Here is a 20,682-nt window from a genome sequence, read left to right on the forward strand (position 1 = left end):
TTCACTATCATGACCCCCTGAATAATTCCACTTGTGAATTTGTACTGTGTTTCCCCTAAATCACTGAACTATCTGATAACACAAAGGAGTAATGAAATAGGCTTGAGAACAAAGTCCTGAATCTGATACTCGGGTAAGTTTACTTAACGAAATTTCAAACTATCTCATAAACCATCTAACTGGTCAATTTCCCCATCTTGTCCACAAGAACTTCATAAGGCCCCTTCTGGAATAAACTTGGTGAGATCCAGATCCAGCTGGGCTGATCTACCATTTCCATAACCCACCATAAACACGATTAAATATTTTCCTTATGGAAGTGGTTCAAGATGGAGATGTAGGAGATCCTGAACACACCTCTTCCCTTGGACACACTGAATCTACAGTTATATACAGAGTAACTTTGTGTGGAGGAAAAAAAAAAAAAACCTCTCCAAAAAATAACTGAGTGATTCCTACACACTGGGCAAATGAGAAAAAGCTCACATCAAAGTAGATGGAAGAAACTGAGATACGATCTGACCCTAAACCTCATCCCCAGCATGATGAGCCACAATTGGGAGGGAATTCAAAAGTCTAAGCTTCCCCCTGAGGAGTGAAGTGTCTGAGCCTTACATCTGGCACCCCAATTTTAATATCTACACCTGACAGACAAGCCCCCAAAGCATCTAGCTTTGAAAGCCAACAGGGCTTGTGTCCACAAGGACCCACAAGCTACAGCTAAGTGAGAAACAGCTCTTAAAGGGTCCACAGGCACTCACCCACCCCAGGGTCCAGCATAGAGGAAGCCACCTGAAAAGTGCCCAGACTTTCTGTGAAAGAGACTTATTTGCCTACCTTAAGGCTCCGCTCTGAGGGGTAAGCATTTAATGTAAAACACATCTAGGAGCTTAGTAAAACTCTCCTCAAAGACAGAGACCAGCAGGCACCATCTTTATGCTCTCCTTTTGCCTCATTGGCAGAATTTGCTAATTGCTCCCTGGTATCTCCAGGAAAGGAGCTTAGACCCTCCTCAGACACTCTCTGAATTTTGCAGCCACCACCAAGGAGATACCCCTAGATCACATGGCTGTAGTGGCTAGTGGGTCCTACAGGAATGTAACAAATAAAGAAAGACTGATTAACAGGCCACCACCCCCAAGGCACAGGAGAGTGCACAGACTGAAGCACCCGCCTTTCTCTGGAAAAGGCCAATCTGATTAATCTTTGTTGCTGTGGCCTGAGGGCAGACTTCTAATTAAAAAGACAACTGAGGGCCAACCATAATCCTTTACAGGGAACTTGGAGAATAGGCACTATCTTCAGGTCCTCCTTCTGCTGCACAGCAGGGCACTGGTAACTCCTGGAGGGAAATCTGGACAAAGATCTGGTGCCCCAGTTTCTATGTCTGGTGCACTGGATTTCGTGGCCGCCACCCAGGGGACATTCTTTGATCTAATGGTCCGTGGGGTTTGTATTCATGGTTCCCATGGGACTGTAAAAAGTTCAGCCCTGGCCACCACCGCAAGGGCACACTGTATATACAGACTGAACTATAATGTCAGTTTTTTCTACGAAAGAGGCCTGACAGCCTTTCCCAGAATTTTGGCTTGAGGAGCAGACTTGTGGCTTGGCACACATCTAGGGGCCTACTTAGGTGTTCTCTGGGGATAGAGGCCACTGGAGGCCATCCTTGTGATCTTCCTCGGCTTTGCTCTAGGTCAAAGGTATCTCTAGGAAAGGAGCTTATGCTTTTTTTTTGGTGCCCTGGCTTCTGTGTTTGTCAGGCAGGACTTACCTCTAGATTGCCTGGCTCTGGTGGTGCACTCGGCTTATGACTGTGGGTCCCCCAGGACTGTAACAGATGGAGAAAGTGTTCTGAACCGACTACCACCCCAGGGCGCTGCAGAGAGGCAGGAGAATAAAGAATATACTTTTTCTGTGAAAGCCCTAGCAGCCTGTCTTCATACCTGAGGACTGAGAGGCAGGCTTCTCATTAAACAGACAAGTAAGGCCCAACTCTAATCCTTGTTAGAGACCTCCAGAGACTACAACTATGTCTTTGCTGCACTCTAGAGTGCTGGTATCTGCTAGAAGAGAGCTTATACACACATCTCTTGCCCAGTTTTTGCATCTGATGCCCTGGTATTTGTGTTTGATGTCCAGGTATCTCCCCTTGATTTCCTGCCTCTTATGGCCAGCAGAGCTTGTATTCATGAGTTCAAAGAGATGATGACAGATAAAGAAATGTTTCTTTTTTTTTTAAGTTTATTTATTTATTTTTGAGAGAGAGAGAAAGCATGAGTGGAGGAGGGGCACAGAGAAAGTGAAAGAGAGAGAATCCCAAGCAGGCTCTGCACTGTCAGCACAGAGCTCGACATGAAGCTTTGATGCGATGACCTGAGCTGAAGTCAGATGTTCAACCAACTGAGCCAGCCAGGTGCCCCAAAAAACAGTTCTTAACTGGCTAACACTCCATTGGTCAGTATAGAAGGAACAGACACAACCCAGTCTTCTCTTGAAAGAGGTATATTTGCATACTTTAAACATTGCTGCTTGTGGGCCAGTCTTCCAATCAGCCTGAATCTAGGTGCTGACTGAGATCCTCCCCTTTGGGACATGGACAGGTCTTGACACACTCAACTACTGGGAATTAATAAAAATAAAGCTGACTGATTAGACAAGCACAAGACACGAACCAGGCTAGGGTTGAACAGTAATGATTATCTCCTAAGTAAGCCCATTCCTTCAAGACTAACAGAGGTGATTGCTTTTTCTAATGTACAGAAACCAACACAGAGGGGCAAGGAAAATTAAGAAACTGAGGAATATATTAAAAATGAAAGAACTAGATAAAACCTCAGAAAAAGATTCTAATGACTTGAAAATAAATTCTTTACCTGATAAAGAGTTCAAAATAATGGTTGTAAATGTGCTCACTAAGCTTGGGAGAAGAACAAATAAGCACAGGGAGAATTTCAATGGAGATAGATAATATAAGAAAGTACCAAGTAGAAGTCTTAGAGCTGAGGAATACAATAATTGTACTGAAAAATACAATAAAGAGTTTCAACAGCAGACTAGAGGAGGTAGAAGAAAGGATCAGTAAACTTAAAGACAGGCTGGGGGAATTCACCCAATCAAAGCAGCACAAAGAAAGAAGAATTAAAAAGAGTATGATGGCGCCTGACGGGACACCTTCAGCAGACAAACATGTACCCTATAGGATGTCCAGAAGAAGAGAAAAAGGAGCAGAAATCTTCTCTGAAGAAATAATGACTGAATATTTCCCTATCCTGGGGGAAGAACTAGACATACAGATTCAGGAAGTCTACAGGTTGCAAATAAGATGAACGCAAAGAAACCCACACCAATGCACATTATAGTTAAAATGTCAAAAGTTAAAAGACAGGGAGAGAATCTAAAAAGCAGCAAGAGAAAAACAACTTGGTGCATAGAGAGATACAAAGTTTTCCAGACAAGCAAAAGCCAAAGAAGTTAATCACCACTAGACCAGCATTACAAGAACTGTTAATGGGAACTCTTTAAGTTGAGGTAAAGGGTGCTAATGAGTAACAGGCAAACATATAGAGTATAAATATCATTGATAAAGGTAAATATATAGTAAAATTTAAAGTAATCTAATGTTGTAAAGTCAATTATAAAGTTAGTAACAAGGTTAAAGAGGCAACAGAAGTAAAAATAAGTATGACTACAATAATTTATTAAAGAATCCACGGGGCACCTGGGTGGCTCAGTTGGATGAGCATCCAACTTCAGCTTGGGTCACAATCTCACGGTTTGTGGGTTTGAGTCCCACATTGGGCTCTGTGCTGACAGCTCGGAGCCTGGAGCCTGCTTCAGATTCTGTGTCTCCCTCTCTCTCTGCCCCTAACCCACTCATGTTCTGTCTCTCTCTCTCTCTCAAAATAAATAAATAGACATAAACAAATTTTAAAAAAGAAAGAAAGAAAGAATCCACAAAACATGGAAATTGTGACATCAAAAATATAAACATGGGGGAAGTGAAAAGATTGTATTTAGAATACAATCAAAGTTAAGTTCTTTTCAGGTTAAAGTAGACTGTTATAAGTTGTTTTATGGAATCCTTGTGGTAACCACAAAGGAAAAACTTTTGGAAATGCACAAAAATTAAAGAGAAAGGAATCTAGGCATACTCTGCAGAAAATAATCAAATCATGAAGGAATAGAGTGAAAGAAGAAAGGACAAAAGGAATTACAAAACACTGGGAAAACAACCAACAAAACGGCAATAAGTACACTCCTAGCAATAATTACTTTAAATGTAAATGTACTCAATACATTGTGACATGTTAGACTAGCTAGAAAATGAAGAACAAAGCCTAAAATTAATAGAAGGTAGTAAACGACAAAGATTGAATGGAAATAACTGAAATAAAGGCTTAAGATAGAAAAGGAATTACAAACCACTGGGAAAACAACCAACAAAATGGCAATAAGTACACTCCTAGCAATAATTACTTTAAACGTAAATGTATTCAATAACATTGTGACATGTTAGACTAGCTAGAAAATGAAGAACAAAGCCTAAAGTTAATAGAAGGTAGTAAATGACAAAGATTGAATGGAAATAACTGAAATAAAGGCTTAAAATAGAAAATATTAATAGAAATATCAATAAGAAAGATAAATAAATCTAAAAGCATAATTTTGAAAAGATAAACAAAATTGACAAACCTTTAGATTCACCAAGAAAAAAGAGAGTAGGACTCATCCCAGGGATACAAGGATACTGCAACATCCACAAATCATTATGATACAACACATTAATAAAATGAAGGATAAAAATTATATGATCATCTCTATAATGCACAGAAAGCATTTGATAAAATTCTGTCTACAAGAGACTCATTTTAGACCTCAGGACCCCTTCAGATTGAGAGTGAGGGGATGGAGAACTATTTATCATGCTACTGGAAGTCAAAAGAAAGCTGGAGTAGCCATACTTATATCAGACAAACTAGACTTTAAATTAAAGGCTGTAACAAGAAATGAAGAAGGGCATTACATAATAATCACAGGGTCTATCCATCAGGAAGAGCTAACAATTATAAATGTCTATGCGCCGAATACAGGAGCCCCCAAATATATAAAACAATTACTCACAAACATAAGCAACCTTATTGATAAGAATGTGGTAGTTGCAGGGGACTTTAACACTCCACTTACAGAAATGGATAGATCATCTAGACACATGGTCAATAAAGAAACAAGGGCCCTGAATGATACATTGGATCAGATGGACTTGACAGATATATTTAGAACTCTGCATCCCAAAGCAACAGAATATACTTTCTTCTCGAGTGCACATGGAACATTCTCCAAGACAGATCACACACTGGGTCACAAAACAGCCCTTCACAAGTATAGAAGAATTGAGATCATAGCATGCATACTTTCAGACCACAATGCTATGAAGCTTGGAAATCAACCACAGGAAAAAGTCTGGAAAACCTCCAAAAGCATGGAGGTTAAAGAACACCCTACTAAAGAATGAGTGGGTCAACCAGGCAATTAGAGAAGAAATTAAAAAATATATGGAAACAAACGAAAATGAAAATACAACAATCCAAACGCTTTGGGATGCAGCGAAGGCAGTCCTAAGAGGAAAATACATTGCAATCCAGGCCTATCTCAAGAAACAAGAAAAATCCCAAATACAAAATCTAACAGCACACCTAAAGGAAATAGAAGCAGAACAGCAAAGGCAGCCTAAACCCAGCAGAAGAAGAGAAATAATAAAGATCAGAGCAGAAATAAACAATACAGAATCTAAAAAAACAGTAGAGCAGATCAACGAAACCAAGAGTTGGTTTTTTGAAAAAATAAACAAAATTGACAAACCTCTAGCCAGGCTTCTCAAAAAGAAAAGGGAGATGACCCAAATAGATAAAATCATGAATGAAAATGGAATTATTACAACCAATCCCTCAGAGATACAAACTATTATCAGGGAATACTATGAAAAATTATATGCCAACAAATTGGACAACCTGGAAGAAATGGACAAATTCCTAAACACCCACACTCTTCCAAATCTCAATCAGGAGGAAATAGAAAGCTTGAACAGACCCATAACCAGTGAAGAAATTGAATCAGTCATCAAAAATCTCCCAAAAAATAAGAGTCCAGGACCAGATGGCTTCCCAGGGGAGTTCTACCAGACGTTTAAAGCAGATATAATACCTATCCTTCTCAAGCTATTCCAAAAAATAGAAAGGGTAGGAAAACTTCCAGACTCATTCTATGAAGCCAGTATTACTTTGATTCCTAAACCAGACAGAGACCCAGTAAAAACAGAGAACTACAGGCCAATATCCCTGATGAATATGGATGCAAAAATTCTCAATAAGATACTAGCAAATCGAATTCAACGGCATATAAAAAGAAATATTCACCATGATCAAGTGGGATTCATTCCTGGGTTGCAGGGTTGGTTCAACATTCGCAAATCAATCAATGTGATACATCACATTAATAAAAGAAAAGAATCATATGATCCTGTCAATCGATACAGAAAAGGCCTTTGACAAAATTCAGCAACCTTTCTTAATAAAAACCCTCAAGAAAGTCGGGATAGAAGGAACATACTTAAAGATCATCAAAGCCATTTATGAAAAGCCCACAGCTAACATCATCCTCAATGGAGAAAAACTGACAGCTTTTTCCCTGAGATCAGGAACACGACAGGGATGTCCACTTTCACCGCTGTTGTTTAACATAGTGTTGGAAGTTCTAGCATCAGCAATCAGACAACAAAAGGAAATCAAAGGCATCAAAATTGGCAAAGATGAAGTTAAGCTTTCACTTTTTGCAGATGACATGATATTACATGGAAAATCCAATAAACTCCACCAGAAGTCTGCTAGAACTGATACATGAATTTAGCAAAGTTGCAGGATACAAAATCAATGTACAGAAATCAGTTGCATTCTTATACACTAATAATGAAGCAACAGAAAGACAAATGAAGAAACTGATCCCATTCACAATTGCACCAAGAAGCATAAAATACCTAGGAATAAATCTAACCAAAGATGTAAAAGATCTGTATGCTGAAAACTATAGAAAGCTTATGAAGGAAATTGAAGAGGATATAAAGAATTGGAAAAACATTCCATGCTCATGGATTGGAAGAATAAATATTGTCAAAATGTCAGTACTACCCAAAGCTATCTACACATTCAATGCAATCCCAATCAAAATTGCACAAGCATTCTTCTCGAAACTAGGACAAGCAATTCTAAAATTCATATGGAACCACAAAAGGCCCTGAATAGCCAAAGTAATTTTGAAGAAGAAGACCAAAGCAGGAGGCATCACAATCCCAGACTTTAGCCTCTACTACTGAGCTGTCATCATCAAGACAGCATGGTATTGGCACAAAAACAGACACATAGACCAATGGAATAGAATAGAAACCCCAGAACTAGACCCACGAACGTATGGCCAACTAATCTTTAACAAAGCAGGAAAGAATATCCAATGGAAAAAAGACAGTCTCTTTAACAAATGGTGCTGGGAGAACTGGACGGCAACATGCAGAAGGATGAAACTAGACCACTTTCTCACACCATTCACAAAAATAAACTCAAAATGGATAAAGGACCTGAATGTGAGACAGGAAACCATCAAAACCCTAGAGGAGAAAGCAGGAAAAGACCTCTCTGACCTCAGCCGTAGCAATCTCTTACTCGACACATCCCCAAAGGCAAGGGAATTAAAAGCAAAAATGAATTACTGGGACCTCATGAAGATAAAAAGCTTCTGCATAGCAAAGGAAACAACCAACAAAACTAAAGGGCAGCCAACGGAATGGGAAAAGATATTTGCAAATGACATATCAGACAAAGCGCCAGTATCCAAAATCTATAAAGAACTCACCAAACTCCACACTGGAAAAACAAATAACCCAGTGAAGAAATGGGCAGAAAACATGAATAGACACTTCTCTAAAGAAGACATCCGGATGGTCAACAGGCACATGAAAAGATGCTCAATGTCGCTCCTTATCAGGGAAATACAAATCAAAACCACACTCAGGTATCACCTCACGCCTGTCAGAGTGGCCAAAATGAACAAATCAGGAGACTATAGATGCTGGAGAGGATGTGGAGAACCGGGAACCCTCTTGCACTGTTGGTGGGAATGCAAATTGGTGCAGCCACTCTGGAAAACAGTGTGGAGGTTCCTCAAAAAATTAAAAATAGACCTACCCTATGACCCAGCAGTAGCACTGCTAGGAATTTACCCAAGGGATACAGGAGTACTGATGCATAGGGGCACTTGTATCCCAATGTTTATAGCAGCACTCTCAACAATAGCCAAATTATGGAAAGAGCCTAAATGTCCATCAACTGATGAATGGATAAAGAAATTGTGGTTTATATACACAATGGAGTACTACGTGGCAATGAGAAAGAATGAAATATGGCCCTTTGTAGCAACGTGGATGGAAGTGGAGAGTTATGCTAAGTGAAATAAGCCATACACAGAAAGACAGATACCTTATGGTTTCACTCTTAAGTGGATCCTGAGAAACTTAACAGAAACCCATGGGGGAGGGGAAGGAAAAAAAAAAGAGGTTAAAGTGGAAGAGAGCCAAAGCATAAGAGACTCTTAAAAACTGAGAACAAACTGAGGGTTGATGGGGGGTGGGAGGGAGGGGAGGGTGGATGATGGGTATTGAGGAGGGCACCTTTTGGGATGAGCACTGGGTGTTGTATGGAAACCAATTTGACAATAAACTTCATATATTAAAAAAAAACAAAAAAAATAAATGAAATCAGTTAAGCTTCAGGATACAAAATCAATGCACAAAAATCTGGTGTGTTTCTATACACTAATAATAAACTACAAAAAAAGAAATTAGAAAATAATCCCCTTTACAATAGCATCAAAACAAATAAAATGTCTAGGAATAAATCTATCCAAGAAGGTGAAACGTTTGTACCCTGAAAACACTAGAAAATGAAGAAATAAATCAAAGACTCAAATAAATGAAAGATAGTCCATGTTCATGAATTGGAAGAGTTACTGTTAAAATATTCATACCACCTAAAGTAATCTAGAGATTCAATGCAATTTGTATCAAAATTCTGAAGGCATTTTTCACAGAAACAGAACAAACAATCCTAAAATTTATATGTAATCACAAAAGAATCCAAATCGTCAAAGGAATCCTGAGAAAGAAGAACAAAGCTAGAGGCATCATGCTTCGAGGTTTCAAACTATATTACAGAATTAGAGTAATCAAAACAGTACAGTATTAGCATCCAAGATGACACACAGATCAACAGAACAGAACAGAGAGCCTAGAAATAAACTCATACATTTAAGGCCAGATAGTTTATGACAAAGAAGCCAAGAATATGCAGTGAGGAGAGGACAGTCTCTTCAATAAGTGGTGTTGTGGAAACTGGACAGCCACATACAAAAGAATGAATCTGGAACACTTTCTACAACATACACGAAAACTAACACAAAATGGACGAAAGCCCTGAAAACATAAAACTCCTGGAAGAAAACATAGGGGATAAGTTCCTTGACATTGATTTTTGCAATTATTTTGTAGAATTCACACCAAAAGCAAAGGCAACCCAAGCAAAACTAAACAAGTGGGACTGCATTAAACCAACTACTTCTGCACAATAAAGGAAACCATCAACAAACTGATGACTAGCCTAATGAGTAGGAGGAAATATTTGCAAATCATATATCTGATAAGGGGAAACATCCAAAATATATTTTAAAAACTCATATAATTCAGTAACAACAATAACTAAAGGCCCAATCTGAATAACACATGGGTAGACGATCTGGACAGACATTGTTTCTAGAGAAGAAACACAGATGACCAAAAGGCACATGAAAAGATGCTCAACTTAACTTATCATCAGAGAAATGAAAATCAAAACCACAATAAGATATTACTTGATACTTGTTTACATGGCTTCATCAAAAAGAAAAAAAAAATGTTAGTGAGGATATGGAGAAAAGGGAGCATTTCTGCCCTGTTAATGGGAATGTAGATTGGTGCAGCCACTATGAAAACGGCATGGAGGTTTCTCAAATAATTAACAGAACTACCATATGATCTTACAATTCCACTTCTGGGTATTTATCTGAAGGAAAGGAAAACACTAACTGAAAAGGACATATGTGCCCCATATTCACTGCAGCATTATTACAGTAGTCAAACTGTGGAAGCAATCTAAGTGTCCATTACTGGATGAGTGCATAAGAAACTAGGATTATTATTCAGCCAATAAAAGAAGGAAATGTTGCCATTTGTGATGACATGGATGGACTTGGAGGGCACCATGCTAAGTGAAATAAATCAGACAGAGAAAGACAAATACTACATGAGCTATATTTGGAATCTAAAAATACTAAACTCTTAGATAAAGAGAACAGAGTGGGGGTTGCCAGAGGCAGGGCCTGAAGGGCAGGAGAAATGGGTCAAGGGAGGTCGAAAGGTACAAACTACCAGTAATAAAATAATAAAATGATGGGGATGTAAGGTACAGACAGCATGGTGACTGCAGTTATTAATACTGCATTGTATATTTGAAAGTTGCTAAGAGAGTAGATCTTAAAGGTGCTTCCACAAGAAAAAACATGCTAACGATGTGGTGATAGATTTAACTACAATTGTGTTTGAAGTCATTCCACAATATATAAAAGTATCAAATCATGTTGCACATTTGAAACTAATATAATGTTATATGTCGATTATATCTCAATCATTCAATCATTCAGTATTTTTATTATAATTGTTTTACACATTAAGGTCTGTTTCATGTTGATGATAGGGTCTTCTTTAAGGGTCTTTTGATTTGAAAATTCATTTTGGAGTTATCCCTAGAATTAATATGGAGGCCACTGACCTACTTTTTGTATCATAATGTATTCATATATTATCCAGTGTAAGTGCAGTACACCTGTACAACCAAATGTGGTATGTAAAGGAAAGGAATATAATTATAGAGACAAAAAAATACCTGGAAAAGAGTAGAGGAAACATTCCCCAGGAAAAAAGACAGTACTCTGTTGAACTGAATGGAATTTTGTTACATGGATGGTTTTGGAAAATTCTACAGTGTCTTTTTCTCCCTTCAAAAAGAGGAGCCTAATTCTCCTCCCTTTGAGTATGCAGGACTTAGAGACCCACTTCTAAAGTCTAGATATGGCTAAAGTGACAGTGTGTGACTAGTTTGTAAATGGTATGGAAGCTTCTGCCGCTCTCTCTATCAGATCATGAGCTCTGGAGAAAGTTAGCTGCCATTCGTGAAGCCTATGGAGATTCCCATGTGGTAAGTTACTGAAGCTTCCTGCCAAAAGCCTTATGAGTCAGCCGTCTTGGAGGCAGATCCTCTGGCCCCACCAAGCCAGCAGGTGACTGCAGCCTAGGTCAACATCCTGACTGCAACACAAGAAGTGCCTGGCTCAGAACTAGCTAGCTAAGCCACTCCCAAATTCCTGACCCATAGAAACTCTGAGAAGATAAAGGTGTGTTGTTTGAAGCCAATATGTTTTGGGGGAAATCTGTTACACAGAAATAAAGAACTAATATATTAGGTGTTCAATGACACTAGCCTTGCCAAATGTTTTATTTATTTATTATTTATTTGATTATGCCAGCTTTACTCATAATTGGTAAAATGTAGAAACAACCAAGATGTCCACCAGTATACGAATCTAATGAAGAAACCGTGATATATCCAGGCAATGGAGTATCATTTAGAGCCAAAAGAAATGACCTCTCATATCATGAAAAGACTTGGAGGAATCATAAATGCATATTTCTCAGTATAAAAAAAATCTGAAATGAGACCCACTATATGACATTCTGTTTGCAGAGACTGAGCAAGGGGAGGAATCAATAGGTGGAGCACAGAGGATTTTTAGGGCAGTGAAAAGGTCTGTATGATACCATAAAGATGGACATTTGTCTAAACCTATAGAATGTACATCAGGAGTCAACTCTAAGGTATACTACTGACTTTGGGTAATTATGATGGATGAATGCAGTTTCATCAATGTGAAAACATACCATTTGGGGGGGTGTTGATAAATAGGGAAGGGATGCACGTGTGGCAGCAGTGAGTATATAGCAAGTTTCTGTACCATCCTGTCAATTTGGCTGTGAACCTAAAATTTATTAATTTATTTACTTATTTGTTTACTTGTTTCAAGTTTTAATTTAAATTCCAGTTTGTTCACACATAGTGTAATATTAGTTTCAGGAGTAGAATTTAGTGATTCCTCACTTACATACAACACCCAATGCTCATCACAACATGTGCTGTCTTCAATATCCATCACTTATTTAACTATACCCCCCACCCACCTACCTCCCCTTCAGCAACCCTCAGTTTTTTCTCTATAGTTAAGAGTCTGTTTCTTGGTTTGCCTTTCTCTATTTCCCTCCCATGTTCATCTGTTTCATTTCTTAAATTCCACATATGAGTGAAATTATGGTATTTGTCTTTCTCTGACTGACTTATTTCACTTAACATAATACACCCTAGCTCCATCTATGTCATTGCAAATGGCAAGAGTTCATTCCTTTTGGTGGCCGGGTAATATTCCACTGTAAATATATATGACATGTTCATTATTCATTCAACAGTTGATGGACATTTGGGCTCCTTTCATACTTTGGCAATTGTTGATAATGCTGCTCTAAAAATTGGGGTGCATGTATCCCTTCGAATCAGTATTTTTTTTATCCTTTGGGCAAATACCTAGTAGTGCAATTGCTAGACCGTGGGGTAGCTCTATTTTTAACTTTTTGAGGAACTTTTATATTGTTTTCCAGAATGGCTGCACCAGTTTGCATTCCCACCAGCAACACAAGAGGGTTACCCTTTCTCCACAGCCTCACCAACATTTGTTGTTTCCCATGTTGTTAGTTTTAGCCATTCTGACAAGCGAGAGGTGACACCTTAACATAGTTTTGACTTGTATTTCTCTGATGATCAGTAATGTTGAACATCTATCCTTTCCTATGTCTGTTAGCCATCTGGATCTCTTCTTTGGAAAAAATCGATAAAGAAATTACCAAACTTAATGCACAAAAACCAAATAATCCAGTTAGGAAGTGGGCAGAAGACATGAAAAGACATTTTTCCAAAGAAGACATCCATATGGCTAACAAACACATGAAAAGCTGGTCACCATCACAGGCAGGAAAATACAAACAAAATGGTTTAGTTCAGATACTAGAATTACATTAGTTAGAGAAACTTATATTCATACACACATATTTAACATCAAATGGCATAAAATAGTTTTTAATTTTCAAAAATGTGATTTAGACCAAGCTTAAAATTGTCTACTTTGAAAGGAATGTCTCTGTAGCCCCTGCTTTACACACACAGTAAGGCAAAGATTTGGATTTATTGTGTCCCCATTTTTGTTGCTGTCGTTTAAGAGACCGTAATTTCAGAATTAAGAAGTAGGTCAAGATATGTAGGGAACTTACCACATCTTGGCTGAGGTACCCAGACAGTTTTAGTACATGTTGCCATTTTTTCTCGGTTTGAAGGATAAAAGCCAGGTTTACAATTATATGTGATTTCATCTCCACTTCTGTATCTGATGCTTTGGGGCGTGTAGTCACCATTTTGAATATTAGGAGAAGGACATAAGAATTCTGGAGAAAAAAGGACATGTGGATAATGTTGAAGCCACTACCCATTAAAATAATCAAGTACACAAAAATATAGAAAGTGGATATTATTTTTTTTGTCCCTACCACAGCAAAAATTGGGATTAAAATGAGGATAGTCTTATATCCTTCCCACCATATCACTCATGTCCCAGTACTCTATCTCTTATCTGCTGTATTTGTGCACCCCTGGACTCTTGAATCCTCTTTCCCTAAAGCCATAACATACATCGTAATATTCCATATGTGGCAATAAACTCACGACAAATCACTTTAACTCTTCTTTCCAACTATTCTTCAACTTCCTTGGCATCTGTGGTTCTCATAGGGACTATTTACAAATGGTCTGAGTCTCTTCCTTCCAGACACTTAATAGGAGTGCATATCCCTGCACATTTGAAGGAGACATGGCCCTGTGATTTGCATAGGACAAGGAAATGAATGTAACCTAACATGTTTCCCTTTAGGGAGGAAATTTTAAAAGCCATTGTGTGAATTTTTATGTTCTTATTTCCACAGCTGCAGGGATGAAGGAAAGTCATGGAGAGGTGATGTCTATATCCCTTGATTCTTACAGCTAATATAATGAGCAGAGTCCCTTCAGACCTACATTGGAAGTGAGCATAAATAGGAAATAAACTTTAATTTATTAGGCTATTGCAATCTTGGGATACATTTTTCTTACTGTAATAGAATAACCTAGTCCAGGGTTTGGAGAAAACCTATTTTATGTAAAGATAAAAGGTCTCTGTCCCAACTACTCAGCATGAACATAGTCCTGAAAGATACATAGACAAATGAACATGGCTGTATTCCAATAAAACTTTGTTTACACAAAGGACACAGCCTGGATTTGATTTTCAAACTATAATGTGCTCTCCCATGACCTACTTTATCTTAATTCATAAAGCTCTTTCTCAGTTCTTTCCATCAACTTTTCTGTACCTCACCAATGGATCAGTTTGCAATACTCCTTTTCTTTTTCTTTTTTTAAATTTAAATTTTATTTTTTACTTTACATCCAAATTAGTTAGCACATAGTGCAACAATGATTTCAGGAGTAGATTCCTTAATGCCCCTTACCCATTTAGCCCATTCCCCCTCCCACAACCCCTCCAGTAACCCTCTGTTCTCCATATTTAAGAGTCTCTTAAGTTTTGTTCCTCTCCTTGTTTTTATATTATTTTTGCTTCCCTTCCCTTGTGTTCATCTGTTCTGTGTCTTAAAGTCCTTACATGAGTGAAGTCATACGATATTTGTCTTTCTCTGAGTGACTAATTTTGCTTAGCATAATGCCCTCTAGTTCCATCTACGTAGTTGCAAATGGTAAGATTTCATTCTTTTTGATTGCAGAGTAATATTCCATTGTATACATATACCACATCTTTATCCATTCATCCATCGATGGACATTTGGGCTCTTTCCATACTTTGGCTATTGTTGATAGTGCTGCTATTGGGGTGCGTGTGTCCCTTCACAACAGCATACCTGTATCCCTTGGATAAAATACCTAGTAGTGCAATTGCTGGGTTGTAGGGTAGTTCTATTTTTAATTTTTTGAAGAACCTCCATATTGTTTTCCAGAGTGGCTGCACCAGTTTGCATTCCCACCAGCAGTGCAAAAGAGATCCTCTCTCTCCACATCCTGGCCAACATCTGTTGTCGCCTGAGTTGTTTATGTTAGCCATTCTGACAGGTGTGAGGTGGTATCTCACTGTGGTTTTGATTTGGCAATACTCCTTTTCTAATAAAATATCATAGCTTTAAACTATTGTTGAAATGTTATATAACCATTTATATTGGTGCCATGGTTGACATTCAGCATTGCCAGAAAATCATTTATATTCTCCCAAATTACTTCCTATTCCATTTCCCAAAGTAAGTGACTCATGATTCCTTATTTTCTTCAAAAGCCATCTAACACAATAGCTCCTTCATTGACAAATAAATTCTTGCATTCACAATAAACAATTCAGACCACAAACTGTGGATTCCCTAGATTTCTTTATAACATGCTTTTAACTTTGGCTATATCTGTTTTGTTTTATTTTATTTTATTTTATTTTTTATTTTTGGGACAGAGAGAGACAGAGCATGAATGGGGGAGGGGCAGAGAGAGAGGGAGACACAGAATCGGAAACAGGCTCCAGGCTCCGAGCCATCAGCCCAGAGCCCGACGCGGGGCTCGAACTCACGGACCATGAGATCGTGACCTGGCTGAAGTCGGACGCTTAACCGACTGCGCCACCCAGGCGCCCCTGGCTATATCTGTTTTAAACTTTAGCCTTTCCCTTACTCTGATGATAAGGTGTTTTTTTCATATTCATGTTAGCTTTTCAAAACTTTAATCTCCTGTAGAGCATCTCCCACAGAATAAACCATTGTTTATTCCTTCCCTCTCTCTTTTTGTCTACAATTCTCTCTTAAATGGATATGCAAGCTTCTCTAATTTTAAACTCCTTCTCTCAACCCTTTGTTCAAGGTAGTTGATGTACTACCTTCTCCTCTCCTTCACAACAAAGATCCTTCAAATATCATCTTACAATTAGTATCTCCAGTTTTCAACCTCCCATTTATTCTTCAATCTACTGCTATCTCTGGCTTCTGACATCCCCAACAGGCTGGTGGTACTCAGACAAAAGTCACCAATGTCCTCTAATTTCCAAATGCAAAAACTCTGTATTGCACATATCACAGTGCCTGGTACTATAGACCATGGGCTCCTTAATTATTTATTGAACTGAAATAGATAAAAACCCTCTGTAATATTTGACACTGTTGATCACTGACTTCTCGACATTCTCCAATGCCTTACATTCTTATGTCTTCCTACTACTCTTTAATTTTGTCTGAACGGTATTATTTTATTTTATTTCTAGTTGCCCTCCTTCCTCTGCTCTACTTAATTTTAGGCCCTGTCTACTTCTCAGATCTCATCTCCTACCAAGGTCCCACTTCCTCTCTATACTACCAACACAATAGCCTTCTGTCTGGTGTTCACACATGCCAGGCTTATTCATATCATTTGCACTTTTTATTCCTTATTTCTTGAGTGATGCTCCTCTAGATCTTCCTGCTGACTCTTATCACCACCTCAGAAATATCTTGCCTGAAGACCCAACAAGTATTGTATGAATGAATAGCTATGCTTTACAGTTGGTTCTACATGAGTATTTGTCCTTGATTTTGTTGTTTGCTTCTTCACGATCTCTCTGTGAATCAAGACACTTCAATGATAAAAAGCTATCATCATTATGCTAATAACTCTTCAGTGAGATCCAAATCCATATATCCAACTGAAGCTTCACATTAGACAGGTCCATGTGAATAATTCAAAGGCATATCCAACTAACTACATGCCAAACTAAATCAACTTTTTCTCAATATATGCTTTCCTCCTGTGTTCAACATTTTAGTTGTGACACAAAAACCTCATGACAGGAGACTGGAAATTTATCCTACCTACGTTCTTCCCCTTCATTTCAATATTCATTCACACAACACATTCTATAATCTTATAATTATTGCTTATATACCTCCTGCTCTTCATACCATGCTTCCACTGTGTACATCCAACTCCTAGAGGTACTATCAAAGTCTTAATTGGTCTTAAATTTGTACTTCATTCCTCCAGAATAAGCTTTAATAAGTCTCTATTCCAAACATGATGATATACTTTTTAGCAATGATTATAGTAGAGAGAATTAAATATGTGAGTACCTAACACAAATTTTAAGTATAATATCTCTACAGTGCCTGATTTTAATTTACACTACCCTCAGATGAGCCTTAAATGTGCTTATTTACTTTTATTTTTTCTCCTCACTTTATTCTGCTCTATCATTTTCATAGACTTATTGCAGTGCAGTTTATTATATCCTGATTTTTACTTCATACTGTGGCTTAACTTAATTTTGAATTCAAAAGCTACAAGATATAAAAAACAAGAGTTTTATTAAGAGGCCAACAAAAAATATTGGGAGGATTTTGTTAAATAATTAAGAAATAAGATCTTCAGGTGATTACTCTTGAGCAGTGGACATAAATCACTTAATAAATTGTAATTCCCTACTTTCATAATTTCCATTAAAATAAATGATGCTAGTAAAACATTGCCAGGGCATGTGCCTCTATCCAAAACAGTACTGGAGAATGTCTGCATGTGTGGGGTCACATTTTTTCCTACTGTTAGATACCACCAGTAAGCATTTGAAATAAGAACAAGAATTTAATGCTAGCACTCTATGTTGTTCATCATCAGAAAATCTGACTTGTACAGAGAACAGATGGATTTGGAGCAAAGGTGGCTTTTATTTAGCAGGTCTTGGTACTTTTAATTATTCCTATAAATGATTTGCTGTCAGAGACTGGTTCCTATTAGACAAAGAGACCAAAGTTTTGACAAATCACCTTCAAACAGAACCCCTGAAGGGCGCCTGGGTGGCTCAGTCAGTTAAGTGTTCAACACTTTATTTCAGCTCAGGTCATGATCTCATGGCTTGTGAGATTGAGCCCCACAGTGGGCTCCATGCTGACAGTGTGAAGCCTGCTGGGGATTTTCTCTTTTCTTTCTCTCTGCCCCTACTCCCAGTCATGAGCTCTCTCTCTCTCTCTCTCTAAGTAAATAACATTAAAAAAAAAAACTGACACATAAAATCATAAACTGGATGGAAGAAATTTTAAGTATTTTATCCTAGGTTATTTTATTTTAATTTTATTTTAGTTCCAAATTTATTATAGATTTGGAGAAAGCAAGATCTATAGATTTGGAATTCATCATTACCAGCAGGTAGATCCTTCTATTGTTCTAGGAAAATAAGGAGAAGCATTTGTGATATACTAGCTAAGGTACAATGTAGAGTACCTTTTACTTTTAAACTTATTTTTAAATGTTTATTTATTTATTTTGAGAGAGAGGGAGTGTACGCACAAGGGAGTGGCAGAGAGAGAGAGGGAGGGAGAGAATCCCAAGCAGGCTCCATGGTGTCAGTGAAGAGCCTGATGCAGTGCTCAAACTCTAGAACCAAACTGTGAGATCATGACCTGAGCTGAAATTAAGAACGGTATCCTTAACTGACTGAGCCAACAAGGTGCCCCTGGAGTTCCTTTTAATAAAAGACTTCTCCGTATCCAGTTAATGAACCACTGTTGTAACAGAGAGTGCATGCTTATTTAATTTGGGGTGAACCTCTCTTTATATATGTTGATGTTTAGTAAACTGTTTTATGAGAGTATCCAATCTTAGTGCACCTCAATCCTGGCATTTCTCTCCCCAAAGAAAGGAGGATTCTAAGGCATCCTGTCTTGAGTTTTTGAGTGATACAATTGACTAAGAAAATGAAAAACAAATTCTAAAAAGAAAATGTTTTACAAATGTGGGATCTTTACTGTGTGTGTGTGTGTGTGTGTGTGTGTGTGTGCGCACGCGTGCATGGGTGTGGTGTAGATGGGTCAAGTTTCAAGTAAGCCTAGGAATTGTAGCAACACATATGGGAAAAACAGATTTCCCACATTAAAACAAATATGTGCTCAGCAACAGCTTTAAGCAGGTAGCTATGTGACCAAGAAAAAGAACTAACTAGACAACTTCTATGGAGCAGTCAGGCTATCCTGAGTCCTATGTCAAAGTAAAACTGAATTCAGATTCTGACGTCTTACTTGGAGGTAAATTTCATTGAAACCTGGAATGATGATTTATTCTAATGTTCACTGAAATGTGGAGTGATTTATTCTAATGTTTATACAGGACAAAGGGCCTGATATAAAGTAAGGGGTTTATAAGTTATATTTTGGCGACTGGATGGATAATTTAGCTCTCTAAATATTTAAGTCAGGCTCTGGAAGTAAAACATACGGCAGAAGTTAATGCCAGAGGACTTGTGCACCCACGTTCTTTGAGTAGGAGCCACAAATGCCATGAAGCCAAACAGCTGGACTCCACACACGATCAGCTGATCACAGATCTAATGTGGGTGATCACTGTCTTCTCTTCACTAACCTCTTTGTAAAATATTTTCTTAACAATGCCTGAAAGTGGAGGTCACTCAGTTGTAGGGGGATATATTTTCCAAGGAGGTACTTGTGGACTCAACCCCAAATTTTTTTCGGGGGGTTGGGGTGCCTGGCTGGTTCAGTCAGTAGAGCATGTGACTCTTGATCTCAGGGTTGTAAGTTCAAGCCCCAGGTTGGGTATGGAGCTTACTTTTTAAAAAAAGGTCAAAAAATTAAAAAAAAAGTTTTGTAAATGTTTATTTTTAAGAGAGACAGAGTGTGAGTGGGGGAAGGGCAGAAAGAGAGAGAGGGAGACACAGAACGTAAAGCAGGCTCCAGGCTCTGAGCTGTCAGCACAGAGCCCGACACAGGGCTCAAACTCATGAACTGCAAGATCATGACCTGAAGTCAGACGTTTAACCGACTGAGCCACCCAGGTGCCCTCAACCAAAAAATGTTTTAAAGTAAGAACAAAATCATTCAAAATCTAACTCTAGTTTTTGTAAGAGAGGATCATTAAACAAGGTTTACGCATGGAATTATGAATCCTATGATTAAAAGTTCAGAGAGCTCTTAAGAGTTCAACTCTTCTCACCATCTCCCCACCTACCCTGGGCCACAATATGACCATATCTATAAAAGTCACCCTTTTAGAAAGGCACTTGACCTCTGATTTCACGTAGGATAGCACTTGTAACTTGTTTCACTCGCTGCTGCAGCCCGCATCTGAAGTTAACGCACCCTTTTCCATAAATGTTTGCAAACAGCTCAACACAGTTGTTACCGTGCGACATGTAATAGCTGTACCTTCTTGCTATTCTTCTAATGATATGATGTCTTAAACTCAACCTTTTACAGTTTTGCATCTGGACCACGATAGTTTGAAACTCTCTCTTTTGAAATGAGGTAGGCTAAGTAGAACACAATATTACAGACATAACTTTTGGTGGGCACGAAGCACAGTTGACGTGGATTCTACATCTGCACAATATTCC

At 38.2% G+C, this 20,682-nt stretch overlaps 1 protein-coding gene across 1 annotated transcript in view; it reads right to left on the reverse strand.

Annotated features, from left to right (window-relative positions):
• CFH (complement factor H) overlaps positions 1-20,682 on the reverse strand; it is a 199,853-nt gene that overhangs the window by 143,428 nt on the left and 35,743 nt on the right. The window contains exon 7 of the mRNA XM_030302776.1: positions 13,511-13,681. Coding sequence (XP_030158636.1) covers positions 13,511-13,681 — 171 coding nt within the window. The remainder of the gene's footprint in view (positions 1-13,510; positions 13,682-20,682) is intronic.

Source organism: Lynx canadensis, chromosome F1 (genome assembly GCF_007474595.2).
Source record: "Lynx canadensis isolate LIC74 chromosome F1, mLynCan4.pri.v2, whole genome shotgun sequence".
NCBI classification, from domain to species: Eukaryota; Metazoa; Chordata; class Mammalia; order Carnivora; family Felidae; genus Lynx; species Lynx canadensis.